Consider the following 16,872-nt stretch of genomic DNA (forward strand, 5'->3'; position numbering starts at 1 on the left):
TAAGAATTACAGACTCTGAATTATCTAGTTTAATGGAGAGAAAACTTAATTAAGAAAAGAATAAAATCAGTTTTTTGGAAACTTTTAATCAAAACTACGTAGTTTTGATGGTTTCACATGTAAGCTTAGGTGCTTAACAGCCCCATATTCACTTTCCTCATTATATTGATCTGACATTTAGAAAAATCATTACCCTTCAATGTGACAAACTTTTAATCTCAGATTTTCAAAGTCGCTAAATTTCTTCTAGAAGCATCAGTTGATGGAAGTATCACACACTCTCTCTTCTTTAATTACTTTGCAATTCAGCTCAACCTTTTTATGGACACAAAACGAATTCTATATTCCGGGCTCGTTTCTTATATACATCTTAAGATCATAAAATTCGTGGGAATATAATAGCACAAGTTTTAAAAGATACAAAATCACATAATTCCAGCACAAAATTCGAGTGATTGAAAGCTTGAGTGTTTTGATCGGTTAAAGTTGAATTAAATTACATAAAAATAACCAAACTACCGTTTGTTAATGGAAAGGATGAAACGTGCAATATTTTTAAACATAAATGATATTTTTTTATTCTAAGAACGATAAGCGAAAATGCTACATATTTAAAGGACAAAAAGAGTAATTTACTTAAAAAGTTATCTTCACATCTTTTATCCGTGCACACAATGTTAAATAAACAAAATACAGTTTCTGAGCTCCAAATCCTCATATTACTCTACACAAACCTCAAACAAAAACAAACACACAATACTTAACAAATGATGAGTTCAAATCCTTGTTTTAAGATCAACCCGAACTAAACCAAACCGCATGAGCTCGTCTTAATTAGTAGTGTTTTACATAAATATTGTATTCAACTATGGCATCACCCGTCTTCAGATCCAACCAAACCGTACGAGCTAAAGCATACCCACTCGCATACCGAAACCGCCCACTTCCGCCTACTATCAGCATCTCCCTCACATCATCCATCGCCGGATTCCGCCCTAGCACACTAATACTACTTCCATTGAACTCTCCTTGTGTAAACTCATAATTTAGCACCATAAGTAATGCTGGCTCATTCTTGGCTGCAATTGCATACAATCCTTGCGCTTTTCCGACCACTTTTGATGTCCCATCTTGATGTTCTGTCAATGTGTTATCCATCATATACATGTCACCAAAGAGATTAGAATCCAAGGTGCCTGCGAACTTGATGGCCGATGGACTTTTGCCACTGGGGATGTCGTGGAAGAAGAAATGTAGGCGCGTTGTTTTTTCCATTCTTTTTTATCGATATGGCTTCCGAAAGCTCCTCAGCGAATCCGGCATTCGACGGGTGAAAAACGGATGAAGAGAGTATGAAGAAGAGGGTGATTGTAAATGTTAGCCATTGTTTTTGGGTACTGTGGATGCATTAGAGAGTATGAGTAAGGCTTGGTTTTTATAGGTGGTGTTTATAATATTCATGATTTGGTTTTTATTATTATTGTGGTCAACTTTATTGACCATGAGGTGTATGCTTTCGATTAACGTTTAAGCAAAGACTGTGTTGATATGAGTGTCTAATAAAGCAAACAACACTTGAATGGCATTTGGTGTAGCGTGCCATATAATGTTTTAACATATGTGTAGTGTGCCATATAATGTTTTAACATATATAACATTCTGAATCCATGATCATCTAAAGCATTATCAACAGTTTAAAAAGATTCATCCAAAGCAACAACTTCATAATCATCATATATCTATACTCATTTTCTTCTTATGGCAGACACTTATAAAACCAACTTCCCGGAGGGAGTGTCATCTTCACTTTCAAACATTTCACAATGCAAATTCAGTGATCTTCTAAAAGGGGATGTTCAATGACAACAAACATGTTTTTGATTTCTTTGATTCTTTCAAAGTCATTAAAACCCTTTAATATATCGATAGCACCTTTCCAAACGCAATTGATACAAATTACAAAAGTTAGGGGAAAAATGATGAAAAAAAAACAAATTAAAAGTAGTAAACAAGACAAACCTAGTCGTGTATAAGCGGATTTCTTTCACTTCAAGAAGTTTGGTGAAACTAGCACGGATACGCACCCTGGGTGTAATATACACCAACGTGATAAAAGAGGAGTCGCATAATACATGAGCTATAATATGAAAAAAGTTGAAGAAGAAGATCAAGACTTACACTTTTGGATTTTGCTGAGATATAGAATTCTCGTGATGTACTTGATGATGATGAAGCCATTTGATTTGGTATGCGTCGTTTACTCACCTATCTGGTTTTTGCTCAAGGAAATAGGTGTGGCAGGCCGGGTCGGGTTGAGTCGGTTTATGCATGATAGTATGGATATGCCATACTTTTTTGTACGGGCATAAGTATGCCACACTCAAGAGTGGAGGAATAACATAATACTCCATCCGTCCTATTATAAGTGTCCTAGTTTGATTTTTCAAGTCTTTCTTATTTAACTTTGACTGACAATATTTTGTTTTTTTGTGTTATATAATACTTGGTGTAAAATATATGAATGGATTGGGTTTTAAATGTATTTTGCATTGATATAATTTTAATCAAGTATTATATGACACGAACAAAAATATTTACGGTCAAGGTTGCAAAAGATAGATTTGAAAAGTCAAACTATGACACTTATAATGGGACGGAGTGAGTATAAGCTACACAACATAAGGTATGTTAGTGTTGTTTTTCCATGTTGATTTTCCTGGGTTATGTAGAGTTTACTCTTCCTAGGGTTGATGGCCTGGTGACAAAGACAGAGTTTCTTAAACACCCAAAAGTCATGGGTTCGAGCTCATGCAGAGCCGGACCGAGGTTGATTGTAAGGGGGCCGCCGCCCCCATTAAAAATATATTTTAGTGTAACTTTTTAGCAAAAATCCCGATTCCCCCCCCCCCCCCCCTTCCCCCCATAAAAATTTGGTTAAACCACTCTTTTGCCCCCGACACCCCCCTAATTTACATGATCGAAAATGAAATATTCCGGCAAACAATGGTCTCGCGCGGCGGCTGCTGCAGATCTGATAACGATCTTATGGAAGATGTAGAGGAAGAAGGGACAAGAAAGTTATATTGTTTGGGTTTGTAAAGAAAAGGATGTATGTAATGAAAGGGATGTTAATTGAATGAGTAAATAATACAAATGTAGGAGCATCTATATATATAAGTGTGAAACCCTAATTACTTCCAAATCTAGGCCCATGGGCTTTAACCTAATGCAATACAACTAACAGGGTTTAATATGTTTTTATTTGGTACAACATGGGCTTTTTAAAACAAAGCCCAAATAAAATATATAATAAACTTCTTATTTGATTTTATTACCCTATGACCTATGCTGTGTTATAACATTTGACAATATCTTATTGCTATGTTTGATTTGAAATTTATTAATTGTTGTTTTTTTGTCATAAATATATAATAGTACTACATATAACTTATGGTGCACATACTTGGTCTTACTACCAAAGAAAGTTATATTGTTACCTTCCAGTTAAAATCTTTTGTTTCCGTCATTCGCCACTGTATATATATACACATAACATCTTTTATATATATATATATAAGGGAGGGTTATTCTAAAAAGAAGTTGTTTTCTAGGAAGACTAGGAATAAATCATAGTCATTGGATCATGTTAATCAATGGTTGGGATTTAAAATTACCAATAACCGACATAGTTTCCTAGAATTACTCTTTCATCACTATAACCGACATAGTTTCTATAATTGTTCTTTCACCATAGTTTGAAATGCCAAATGTCAAAATTGTTGGTTCTTACTATTCCTAGGAAACTCCTTATTCTTATTTGAACCCTTTTCTATATATATATATATGATCAGGATCATGAGAGAACATTTTTGAAATTGAGAACTATGAGAACCATTTTGGACCACAAAAAACCCGAAAATAAAAAAAATCATAAGATAAAAAAAACACAAAAATGAAAAAAGTTAAAAAACCAAAATTCTTATTTTAACATCCCGGTTTCATAAAAAAACTCGGTTTAGCTAAATTATATACACATATGTATAATATATACATATGCGTACATTTACATGTTTTTTTATACACATGTGTATAATTTAAGATAAATGATACTATACATATGTGTATATTACGTAATTAAAGATTAAATAAAATTATACATATGTGTATAATACGACGTTTTTATTTTTGTTTTTTTTATATATTTTTTTATTTTTAATGAAACCGGATTTAAATACAAGAATTTTGGTTTTTTTTACTTTTTTAAAATTTTTGTTATTTTTTATTTTATGATTTTTTAAAATATTTTTTTAAAGTGTTTTTAATGGTCCAAAATGGTTCTTAAAGTTCTCAATTTGCAAAGGGTTCTCTTAGAATCCTTACATTATATATATATATATATATATATATATATATATGATCAGGATCTTGAGAGAACTTTTTTGAAATTGAGAACTATGAGAACTATTTTGAACCACAAAAAACAAAAAATAAAAAAAATCATAAAATAAAAAAAACGCAAAAATGAGAAAAATAAAAAAACCAAAATTCTTATTTTATCATCCCGGTTTCATAAAAAAACTCGTTTTAACTAAATTATATACACATATGTATAATATATACACATATGTATAATATACACATATGTATAATATATACATATATGTACATTTACATTTTTTTATACACATATGTATAATTTAAGATAAATGATACTGTACATATGTGTATATTACGTAACTAAAGATTAAATAAAAGTATACATATGTGTATAATACAACGTTTTTTTAATGAAACCGGAATGAAATATAAGAATTTTGGTTTTGTTACTTTTTTAAAATTTTTGTTATTTTTTGTTGTATGATTTTTTTAAATATTTTTTTAAATGTGTTTTTAGTGGTCCAAAATGGTTCTTAAAATTCTCAATTTGCAAAGGGTTCTCTTAGGATCATTACCCCTATTAATATATATATATATATATAAAGAAAGAAAAAATGAAAAAATCTAACAATTTAAAGATCCAAAATACAAAAAGAAAGAAAAATGAAAAAATTTAACAATTTGGTATTCATAAATTTTATATTATATTGATCTGACATTTGGAAAGATCATGACCCTTCAATGTGACAAACTTTTAATTCTGGTCTTTTAAAGTCACTAAATTTCTTCTAGAAACAACAGTTGATGAAAGTATCACACTATCTCCTTTAATTACTTTGCAATTCAGCTCAATCTTTTTATGGACACAAAACGAATTCTATATTCCGGGACCGTTTCTTATATACATTGCTTAAGATCATAAAATTCATGGGAATATAATAGCACAACTTCTAAAAGATACAAAATCACATAATTCCAGCACAAAATTTGAGTGATTGAAAGCTCGGGTGTTTTGATCGGTTAAAGTTGAGCTAAATTACATAAAAATAACCAAGCTACCGTCTGTTAATGGAAAGGACAAACCGTGCAAGATTTGTAAAACATAAATGATATATTTTGATATTTCTTTAGTTTAAAGACGATTAGTGAAAATTTTACAAACTTAATGAACAAAAATAGTAATTTACTTTAAAAAGTTATCTTCACATCTTCCATCCGTGCACATAATGTTAAATAAAAACAAAGACCATAATATTTATGGCTCCAAATCCTCGTTTTACTCCTACACAAACCTCAATAGAAACACACACACAATACTTGAAAGTGATGAGTTCAAATCCTCGCTTTAGGATTGAATTAACCGAACCAAACCAAACTGCAAGAGCTAAAGTGCCTTAGTAATGCTTCACATAAACATTGTATTCAACAATGGCATCACCCGTCTTCAGATCCAACCAAACCGTATGAGCTAAAGCATACCCACTCGCATACCGAAACCGCCCACTTCCACCTACTATCGGCATCTCCCTCACATCATCCATCACCGGATTCCGCCCTAGCACACTAATACTACTACCACTGAACTCTCCTTGTGTAAACTCATAATTTAGCACCATAAGTAATGCTAGTTCATTCTTGGCTGCAAATGCATACAATCCTTGCGCTTTTCCGACCACTTTTGATGTCTCATTTTGGTGTTCTGTCAATGTGTTATCCATCATATACGTGTCACCAAAAAGATTAGAATCCGAGGTGCCTGCGATTTTGATTGCCGATGGACTTTTGCCACTGTGGATGTCGTGGAAGAAGAAATGAAGGCGCGTTGTTTTTTCCATTCTTTTTATCGATATGGCTTCCGAAGGCTCCTCAGCGAATCCGGCATTAGACATGTGAAAAACGGATGAAGAGAGTATGAAAAAGAGGGTGATGGTAAATGTGTTAGCCATTGTTTTGATAGTATGAAGAAAGTAGGAGTGAGGCTTGGTTTTTATAGGTTTAGAGTTGATGGTGTTTATTCATGATGTGGTTTTTATTATTATTGTGGTCAACTTTATTGAGCATGGGGTGTATGCTTTCGATTAACGTTTAAGCAAAGACTGTGCTGATATGAGTGTGTCTAATAAAGCAAACAGAATGGCATTTGGTTTTCTAGAATAAATTTGTGGCCCGAAACGAGTAAAACTCGCATTTACGGAGGTATTAACGAGACAACTAAAGCTTAAAAGATTCATCACTTCTAACATATAATGTTAAACATATATAACATTCTGAATCTATGATCATCTAAAGCATCATAAACAATTTAAAAAGATCATCCAAAGCAACAACTTCATAATCATCATATATCTGTAGTCTATACTCATTTTCTTCTTATATTGCCAAGCTTAAAGATCAAGAAACCAACCAAACTAATCTCAATCCGAATCTGCAATATCAGCGTCACCACATTCGCTAATGTCAGAGAATCGGTCATCATTATCGATCCACGGGTTCATAAAACACTCGAGCCTATCACAAATCTTCCCAAGCTCACCACTCAATTTCACATTCCAACTCCCGTTAATATCAAGATGAGTGACCGCCTTACATTTTGTCAGAATTTCATTAACACCCGAATCACCAAACCGACCTAAACAAACCTCAATACGCTGCAGATTTGGCATGGTCTCAGCAATCGCTTTGGCTTCAGAATCATCAACAGGCAATTCCACATCAAATGCAGGCAGGTTTCGTTTCAACTGAATCAAAGACTTGCATTGCTGACTGAATGCCGCAATGCCTTTGCTTGTGATCTTAACACAGTGGCTAATATCTAAGACGGTAAGTTTCGGGAGCGGTTTCATATGCTTCAATACCATTTGATCAGTGATATCAGTCATTGGCATTTCCAACACTTTCAGAAAACTCCCACTACAATAAATAAACAAATAAAACACATAAATTTGGGCAATTTTATAAAATCAAATTATGTTACCTAAAGGTGAGCAACATCCGTACCGTTAACCGAATTTAAATCCAACAAAACCGAACCGATTTTAACCATAACCGAATTAACCAAAAAACGGTTATCAGTTATATTTTGTACCCTCGGTTAACTGAGATTAACCGAACCGAACCGAACCATTCATATTTTCATGCATTTCTAACTTTTATACCGCTATTTCATGTACTTATACCTCCATTTTATGTATATATATATGTGTGTGTGTGTGGTGAGGTTACTTTACAATAATTGCTTAGCGTACGATAGGTACACAAGACGCTCAAAGGCAAAAACAAAAACGCTCAAAGGCAAAAATACTAAAACGCTCAAAACGCTCAGCCAAAAACCTAAAACACTCAAAAACGGTTTTCGTGAAGAAGAGTAAAAAATTGATCGATTAACGATCCAAAACTGTTTATTTTGGTGAACCAATGATTAATTGGATATGTATTGACGATTTCAAAATCTTGTGATGTGATTTCGTGGATCGATTTCATGAATATAAGTATTCTTGTACCTAATGTAGGTTAAACAATTATTGTATTCTATTCATTTCATGCATTTATACATCTATTTCTAAGTTAAAATTGGAGCCCACATTTGATTTTGACTATTAACTGAAATTAACCGAACCAAAATATTAAACAAATAAACCAAACCCACTAACCGAAAACCGATTGGCTAATTTGATTGAGCCTAATAATGTCAGAACCATACTTACCAATGAGCCGTAAAGAAGAACCCTGTTTCTCCCATAAGGTAAGTAGACAACCGTTGAACCCTAAATTTGCTCCGTCGTATGAGTTTCTTCATCACCTGATCCACCGTATGACTGTCGTTGCGACGGCGACACCACGCCTCCAAATCGATTTCCGACCAACAGTACGGTCCCATCACGGTGTCCAGCCAACCTTTACAAACAAAAGGCATCCTTTTTGTCATTTCTTCAATCGGTATCCTTACGAATATGAGACCCAGAATCTCCGGGTTTAGTGCGTCCCACGGCCGCCACCGTTCCGTCACCGGAACAAGCGTGCTTTCATCGGGTGGAACCACCGTCATCGTGTTCTTGCTCATTGCGCGTCAGCAAAAACCCTGAACTAATGACTCTTCGTATTGAAAATATGTGTATTTTTACTATAACAATAATAATAAGAATAAAAACATGTTACATCACAAAATTTAAGTTAGGCATTGCGTAAATGGGTTTTCAGTTTAAACCCTCAGTCTATTCTGGTTTTTGTCCAATTGTGTGTTAGGTGAGACGGTTTTGCTTTTATGGTGGCACAACGACTGTCAAGTGACAGATGTCGGTATTGTTTCCTAGGGGACCGCACAAGCCAAACTAAAAGCCAGTGTGACCCCGGTTAAGATAACATAGTCTGGCCAGATAAGCGCAACGAGATTCTCCAAATTTGAAGAGTGGTAGCCTAAATACAAGAAAGTCGACATTATAAGAAAAAAAAGTTATCGTATGTGAAATTTGGTCAGTTTTACAGTTTTTGTCTAAAATGTTTTTTTAAATCAACCGGATCCTTCAGGTTTTTTATTTATTCATAATTTCATTCAAATCGCTAATCATGTTAGTCTTTTAACATTAAGTCAGGGAGACTTCTATATTTTGATCTATATGGAAGAAAATGACAATTGTGACAATACCTAGACGACAACAACAAAAAAAAACCTTTTGGTAACCAACACCCACTGTAACCCTTCATAATCCAATCGCCTCCTCTACTACATTTTTGGTTGCCTTCCTCGGCCCCTAGGGGTGCACAATTGTACATGACTCGGTTCAATTTTGGACTAAAATCAAAATTTCAATTTTTGAGATTCTAAAAACCGTTTTTTTAGTTATGTTTTTTTCGGTTGCCTTCCTCGGACCCCTAGGGGTGCACAATTGTACATGGCTCAGTTCAACTTTGGACTAAAATCAAAATTTCAATTTTTTAGTTTTAAAAACCGTTTGTTTTTTCCGGTTATGATTTTTCGATTTTTATCCACTGTTAAAAAACAAAATATGATTAAATGACCATCACACGTACTCAACGGGCAAGAAGAACACAAAGACGCAACAAAACAAATAGGAACAAATATTGTACCGTACGTAACAGGGTAATTAATATTGCTTTAAGGCCACCTAAAATCAAACAAAACTAAAAGTCCAAGAATTCAAAATACTTGGTCAGAGTTAGAGATGACTTCAAACATATAATGTCTAATATATATATATATATATGACATTTTAAATCCATGATCAACTAAGCACCATAAACAGCTTTAAAAGGTCCATCTAAAGCAACACATCTATATGTCTCATGCCTAGAATCATATATCTATACTATAATACTCACATTCTTCTTAGACTTCCATGCTTAAAGATTAAGAAACCAACCAACAAATCCTAATCCGAATATGTGACATCAACATCGCTGCATTCGCTCATATCAGAGAGCCGGTTACCATCATCCATATTCCACGGGCTCTGAAAATGCTCGAGTCGTTCACATATCTCCGCAAGATCACCATTCAACTCCACATTCCAACTCCCTTGAATATCAAGATGAGTGACCGCCTTACATTTTGTGAGTATTTCAGAAACACCCGAATCACCAAACCGACCGAAACAAAGCTCAATATGATGCAAATTGGGCATGGTCTCGGCTATGGCTTTGGCTTCGGATTCATCAGCAGACAAGTAGGCATCACATGCTTGCATGTTTCGTTTCAGCCGAAGCAAAGACTTGCATTGGTGACCGAATGCCTCAAGGCCTTTGCTTGTGATCTTGACACAATAACTTACATCCAAGACTTTAAGATTTGGGAGCAGCTTTAAATGCTTCAATACCATTTGATCAGTAATATCACTCATTGGCATTTTCAACACTTTCAGAAACCTTCCACTGAAATAAGTTAAAATGACTCATTAGCAAAAGGTTGATTTTACTTTTAAGTTTTAATTCACAAAGATTGAGTCACTAGCTATGTGCCTATGCCAAGGATCAAATAAGTCACTAGCTATGTGTCTAAATGTTTTAAAATCATTATTGAAACATGAAATGATGCATATATATTAAATTATTAAACTTAACAATCTAGTTTTTATAGTCCTATTATTCTTTATAAAAATATGAACATATAAGTGTTATACAAATCTAACTAGCCCAACCTGTTTATAGATGAATACTTTTAAACAAGAACAATAACTACTTTTAAACACAAATAATAATAATAATAATAATAACAACAACAACACAAATAACTACTTAACCATGTAGCCATTAACTTTGCTTACCAATGAGCCACGGAGAAGAATCCTGATTCTCCCAGGCGGTAGGCGGACAACCGCTGAACGGTAAACTTACTCATTCGCACCACCTTCTTCACCACCTGGTCCACCACATGACTGTCATTACGCCGCTGAGCCCACGGCTGCAAATCAACTTCCATCCAACAGTACGGTCCAGCCACCACCTCTCTCCAACCTTTACAAACAAAAGGCACCCTGCTCACCATTTCTTCAACAGGCAATATCTTTACGAATATACGAGCTAGAATCTCCGGGTTTAGTCCGTCCCACCTCCGCCGCTCCACCTCCGAATAATCCACCACCTTCTTGCTCATTTTGTGTATACAAAAATCCTGATTCTTTGGGATAGTGAGTATATAACTATATACTGATCTTGATGTTTTGAAAATGTAAGGTTTTTTTGGAGTAATGGATTAGTGACACGTTGCAGTTGGGTAATCGGATGGTTGATAATAACATGCTTTAATTGACTAATGAAAAAGAAATGTAACTATTTTTGCCATACGAAAACGAAGAGCTCTTGTTTCAATTATTGAAAATGTGTATCTGTTTATGACAATAAAACAAAGACATGTCATACAAATGTTGATGTAAATGATCATGATATCTTTACACTTTACTTTCTCACATATCAAAACTTTAAGTCATATTCAAATATCACCGTCCAATTAACCATGGAGAGTTTAAACAAAACTCGAAGTCGAGGAATATAAAAATAGACGAGAATCGAGCTATAAAAGAATTCGATAGACAAACTCGAGCTGTATCCATCGTATTGATATCTAAACACATTTTGCATGAAACTGAAATAAAATTACAAACCCATAAAGTCATGAACATTAACATTACATTCAAGCAAATACGAGTAATATATAAGTTGTCTTAAATAATATAGTTAATGGTCACTCAAAAACTAATTGTAGAAACACGTATTTTTCACATTGTATAATTATCCAAACTTTATAGAAATGGTCTAAAACGTTAAAATTGGGTAACCCAACGACTAGAAGCAATCAAAAACAACGATAGCTTGCAAACGAGAAATCGCTACTGATTTTCATTTTATTTACATTATATGAAATAAATTCTTTTTGTTTTTTTATGTACTTGGTCTCTCTCTTTTTAATTAAAAGTTGTGCATTAAATTAGTAAAGTTTTATTTTACAATATGTAACTGTTGGGGTATGGTATTAAACCCGGTTTACAATTCTAAATTTATTATATTTGGTTTGTTTTATTATATGGGCTAATACATTTGTTATTGGGCTGAGGAGGTTTGTGGAGGTAGCCCTAATTGGGCTAGGCCCATTAGGGTATCATGATGGTGGCCATGAGACTCTATATAAGGAGGTCTTCACATCCTTATCATGGGTCATGCTCAGTAGGTGCCACCACCAGTTTTTGTGTCTGTGAACAAGAGATCTTCAAGATCATCTTAGCGGTCACCTCCACACCCCCAAAACGCCACTGCAGATCGCGAGCAGCCGGAGGAGAGGATCAGCAGACAAGGATGCGGTTCATTCATCTCGAAATCCGTGGAAGCTCCGTCATGGGTCAGGTCAAATTCCATTTCGTGCTTCGACATTGGCGCCATCCGTGGGACGGCAATGAACCACACTGGCCTCTCTTCTCGGCCCTCCGATCCGTTCATCAAAATCTCAGGAAGAACCACCAAGCTTTTGGGGGAAACCCTTAGATCTATGTTTTCAGATCTGGAAAATACTTCCAGATCTGGAAGATGCAGGAGGAAACCACCAAGCTTTTGGGGGAAATCCTTAGATCTGTGTTTTCAGATCTGGAAAATACTTCCAGATCTGGAAGAAACAGGAAGAAAACAACGAGCTTTTGGGGAAAACCCTCAGATCTGGGTTTTCAGATCTGGGTTCGTCCGAGCAGCAGCCACACCTCATATTCATAGGTTTATAAACCCTATCAGATCTGTTGGTTTTACATAAAACCTACATGATGTGGATATTCAAAACCTTTGTGTCGCGCGCGCGCCCAGGCAATTACTCTGCGCCTCAGCGGGTCGCGCGCGCGCCCAGGCAATTACTCTGCGCCTCAGCGGGTCGCGCGCGCAATTACTCTGCGCCTCAGCGGGTCGCGCGCGCGCGCCCAGGCAATTACTCTGCGCCTCAGCGGGTCGCGCGCGCGCCCAGGCAATTACTCTGCGCCTCAGCTGGTCGCGCGCGCGCAACCAGGCGATTACTCTGCGCCTCAGCGGGTCGCGCGCGCGCCCAGGCGATTACTCTGCGCCTCAGCGGGTCGCGCGCGCGCGCCCAGGCGATTACTCTGCGCCTCAGCGGGTCGCGGTCGCGCGCCCAGACATGAAGGCAGAGCATGCTCAAGCAATAAGCATGCTCAAGCAGCAAGCATGCTCAAGCATCAAGCATGCTCAAGCAGCAAGCATGCTCAAGCATCAAGCATGCTCAAGCAATAAGCATGCTCAAGCATCAAGCATGCTCAAGCAGCAAGCATGCTCAAGCAGCAAGCATGCTCAAGCAATAAACATGCCCAAGCAATAAGCATGCTCAAGCAGCAAGCATGCTCAAGCATCAAGCATGCTCAAGCAATAAGCATGCTCAAGCAGCAAGCATGCTCAAGCATCAAGTACGCTCACGCATATCACATGCTCACGCGTAACGCATGCTCACACATCACAGATGCTCACGCATTCAAAATCTTTAGATTACGCGTCCCACCGCGTATCAACTTCGGGTTCCGCATGCGCGCTCCCGGCGATCACTTCGCCACAGCAGTTTTGCATTCGCGCCACCGCATACAAGTTTTCGCATACATGTTTCGCACTTCCTTTTACTAATTTGAGCAATATGACAACATTATATTGACATCAAATTAAAAAGAAAGCGAAGTAAAACATACATGCGTGAGCTCCAAGCTCAAACGCGTTGACGAGTCTTAACTCTAAAAACGTCAGGGCCTTAGCCCAAAAATATGAGCTTTAGCTCAAACTTAAAGGTTGGGAATCCTCATAATATCCCGTATGGCTACGCGCCAAACTTAAGGGTTGGGGACCCTCATAATATCCCATACGGCTCCGCGCCATAGGCTGGGAATCCTCACAATTTCCCATACGGCTCCGCGCCATAGGCTGGGAATCCTCACAATTTCCCATACGGCTCCGCGCCATAGGCTGGGAATCCTCACAATTTCCCATACGGTTCCGCGCCATACTTAAAGGTTGGGAATCCTCAATTTCCCATACGGCTCCCCGCCATACTTGAAGGTTGGGAATCCTCATAAACCCGTCGGCCACGCGCCAGCTTTTATTATCATTACTTTCATTGCCCGTAAGACGCCCCGCGCGCAGGTTTCCATTATTATTACAGCCCGTAAGACGCCCCGCGCGCAGGTTTACATTATTATTACAGCCCGTAAGACGCTTCGCGCGCAGGCTACTATTATTATTAACAGCCCGTAAGACGCCCCGCGCGTAGGTTTCCATTATTATTACAACCCGTAAGACGCCCCGCGCGCAGGTTTACATTATTATTACAGCCCGTAAGACGCTTCGCGCGCAGGCTACTATTATTATTAACAGCCCGTAAGACGCCCCGCGCGCAGGTTTCCATTATTATTACAGCCCGTAAGACGCCCCGCGCGCAGGTTTACATTATTATTACAGCCGTAAGACGCTTCGCGCGCAGGCTACTGTTATTATTACAGCTTGTAAGTCGCCTCACGCGCCAGCTCAGTTATTATTACAGCTCGTAAGTCGCCTCACGCGCCAGCTCAGTTATTACTCTTAGCTCGTAAGACGCCTCTCGCGCGCAGGCTTTATTATTTTCAGCTCGTAAGACGCCTCTCGCGCGCAGGCTTTATTATTTTCAGCTCGTAAGACGCCTCTCGCGCGCAGGCTTTATTATTTTCAGCTCGTAAGACGCCTCTCGCGCGCAGGCTTTATTATTTTCAGCTCGTAAGACGCCTCTCGCGCGCAGGCTTTATTATTTTCAGCTCGTAAGACGCCTCTCGCGCGCAGGCTTTATTATTTTCAGCTCGTAAAACGCCTCTCGCGCGCAGGCTTTATTATTTTCAGCTCGTAAGACGCCTCTCGCGCGCAGGCTTTATTATTTTCAGCTCGTAAGACGCCTCTCGCGCGCAGGCTTTATTATTCTCATCTCGTAAGACGCCACTCGCGCGCAGGCTTCATTGCTCAGCTTGTAAGACGCCTCTCGCGCGCATGCTTTATTACCCAGCTTGTAAGACGCCTCTCGCGCGCAGGCTTTATTTCTCAGCTCGTAAGACGCCTCTCGCGCGCAAGCTTTATTATCCTTATAACTCGACACCACCATTATCTTAAGGATCACAACGCGTCACCATCATGGAGAAAATCTCCCAGACTCAAGACAATAAAGATAAGGCCGAATAAAAGGGAAAAAACCGCCCTAACACCTTATAAAGTCCAACGCTCCACCTAAGCGCTTGCGCGCCCAGGAGCAACGCTGGACTTGGGGGGGCTTGTAGGGGTATGGTATTAAACCCGGTTTACAATTCTAAATTTATTATATTTGGTTTGTTTTATTATATGGGCTAATACATTTGTTATTGGGCTGAGGAGGTTTGTGGAGGTAGCCCTAATTGGGCTAGGCCCATTAGGGTATCATGATGGTGGCCATGAGACTCTATATAAGGAGGTCTTCACCTCCTTATCATGGGTCATGCTCAGTAGGTGCCACCACCAGTTTTTGTGTCTGTGAACAAGAGATCTTCAAGATCATCTTAGCGGTCACCTCCACACCCCCAAAACGCCACTGCAGATCGCGAGCAGCCGGAGGAGAGGATCAGCAGACCAGGATGCGGTTCATTCATCTCGAAATCCGTGGAAGCTCCGTCATGGGTCAGGTCAGATTCCATTTCGTGCTTCGACAGTAACCGTATCTCAAAAACGACAAATATCATAAGGATGTAACAAAATAAGGGATCGTGTCCAAAAGAAAGTGTGACTGCTTCTTTTTTTGTCAAAAAATGCAAGAAAGATGTGCAAATTAAGTAGCAAAGGTGTAAATTATGCAAGAGGTCATCCAACCTTTAATCCTTTTCTATAACCGGTGCTCCATGGTGTTAGTATGCTCTATGCCATATTTACTAGTGTTGTCTCCACGTCGTTGCAGATCCAGCCTACTACAACTCAAACAGCTCTCGTCCTCCAATGTCAACCTCCTCTACCAACAACCCTTTTATCAGATGATCAAACAACATACACCATAAATAAAAACAAGCCTTTGCTAGAAGAGAAAGCCTATAGCCAACATTTGTGATAGTTTATGATGTAGCATAACTTTATGTGACATCTTAGTCAAAATTTAAATATGTATGTTCTTTTTAATTCACTAGAAAAGATCTTATGTCATAAGGAACTCTTACTAAGACATACGTCTCAAAATTTATGTTAAAAGGAAAGTATAAGTACCATAAGAAGAACAATAAACCTACTTATGGATTAATGATGATTATGAAGACAGAAAAAAAAAAGAAAAAAAAAGGAAAAATCTTATAGAAACTACCAAATAATTCTTTTTAAACTAGTCCATCTATATCTTATTAATTTTTCTTTAACGATCAACAAACATAGAACGTCTATATTTTCTTTTAGAACGACGACTTTTTTGTATTTAGGCTACCGCACTCTCCAAACTTGAAGAGCCCTGATGCCCCAATCTGGTCAGACCATGTTGTCTTAACTGGGCTAAGGCTGGTTTCAAAGTTTGGCTTGGACGTTCCCCCGGGAAACCATACCGCCGACTGCCACTTGACAGCAGTTGTGCCACCGCAAGAGCATAACTCTCTTGCATAACACACGGTGGGACGAAAACCCAGATGGGCTCAGGGTTCGAATTAACAACATTTGCAAAATGTCTAACTCAAATCCTTTATTGTCAATATCCACCCAAATGTGACATAAGTGGGATTCAAATTTAAGTCTCCACTAGAGAACCTAAACCTCCTACCACCATACCACAAGTGAAGGATTATAATGTCTACATACTTATTGTATAAACGTAAACTGCGATTTTCGTCCATGTGGTTTGTCTAAATATGCGGTTTTAGTCCAATAGTTTTAAATTTGTGATTTTCGTCCTTTTGGTTTCATTTCACTTACAATTATATCGACTCCACTAACTCTGTTAAGTCTGGTCGTTAAACCCATCAGCGTTTCCCTCACGTAAAAGACATTTTTGCC

The 16,872-nt window shown here is 37.7% G+C and overlaps 2 protein-coding genes and 2 pseudogenes across 3 annotated transcripts; all 4 read right to left on the reverse strand.

The window, feature by feature from the left end:
- Window positions 1–740: 740 nt before the first annotated feature.
- On the reverse strand, window positions 741–6,481 carry LOC143553002 (dirigent protein 22 pseudogene; annotated as a pseudogene). The gene is made up of 2 exons (XR_013138752.1): window positions 5,739–6,481; window positions 741–805 (listed from the first exon to the last, which is right to left on the reverse strand). The product of XR_013138752.1 is annotated as a dirigent protein 22 pseudogene (transcript).
- Window positions 835–2,411, reverse strand: LOC143553020 (dirigent protein 7 pseudogene; annotated as a pseudogene).
- A 138-nt stretch (window positions 6,482–6,619) lies between the features above and the next one.
- On the reverse strand, window positions 6,620–8,491 carry LOC143553001 (F-box protein FBW2-like). Its single transcript, XM_077043084.1, has 2 exons — window positions 8,082–8,491; window positions 6,620–7,287 (listed from the first exon to the last, which is right to left on the reverse strand). Exons 1-2 carry the CDS (start codon window positions 8,435–8,437, stop codon window positions 6,792–6,794), a joined length of 852 nt encoding a protein of 283 aa, XP_076899199.1. The 5' UTR covers window positions 8,438–8,491; the 3' UTR covers window positions 6,620–6,791.
- Window positions 8,492–9,533: 1,042 nt separating this feature from the next.
- LOC143553005 (F-box protein FBW2-like) lies at window positions 9,534–11,613 on the reverse strand. The gene is made up of 2 exons (XM_077043086.1): window positions 10,656–11,613; window positions 9,534–10,263 (listed from the first exon to the last, which is right to left on the reverse strand). The coding sequence occupies exons 1-2, from the start codon at window positions 10,982–10,984 to the stop codon at window positions 9,765–9,767; spliced, it is 828 nt and encodes a 275-aa protein (XP_076899201.1). The 5' UTR covers window positions 10,985–11,613; the 3' UTR covers window positions 9,534–9,764.
- Between the last annotated feature and the right edge of the window lie 5,259 nt (window positions 11,614–16,872).

This window comes from Bidens hawaiensis, unplaced genomic scaffold, assembly GCF_021521415.1.
Source record: "Bidens hawaiensis isolate Kalapana, Puna unplaced genomic scaffold, B.hawaiensis_p1.1 tig00017066_1, whole genome shotgun sequence".
NCBI lineage: Eukaryota > Viridiplantae > Streptophyta > Magnoliopsida > Asterales > Asteraceae > Bidens > Bidens hawaiensis.

Bases quoted from the DNA above. Each gene is read 5' to 3' on its own strand.
- LOC143553001 (XM_077043084.1), bottom strand. From the start codon at position 8,437: ATGAGCAAGAACACGATGACGGTGGTTCCACCCGATGAAAGCACGCTT. The intron at 7,288-8,081 runs GTAAGTATGGTT...TATTTATTGTAG, and splicing joins TTCTTCTTTACGGCTCATTG to TGGGAGTTTTCTGAAAGTGT.
- LOC143553005 (XM_077043086.1), bottom strand. From the start codon at position 10,984: ATGAGCAAGAAGGTGGTGGATTATTCGGAGGTGGAGCGGCGGAGGTGG. The intron at 10,264-10,655 runs GTAAGCAAAGTT...AACTTATTTCAG, and splicing joins TTCTTCTCCGTGGCTCATTG to TGGAAGGTTTCTGAAAGTGT.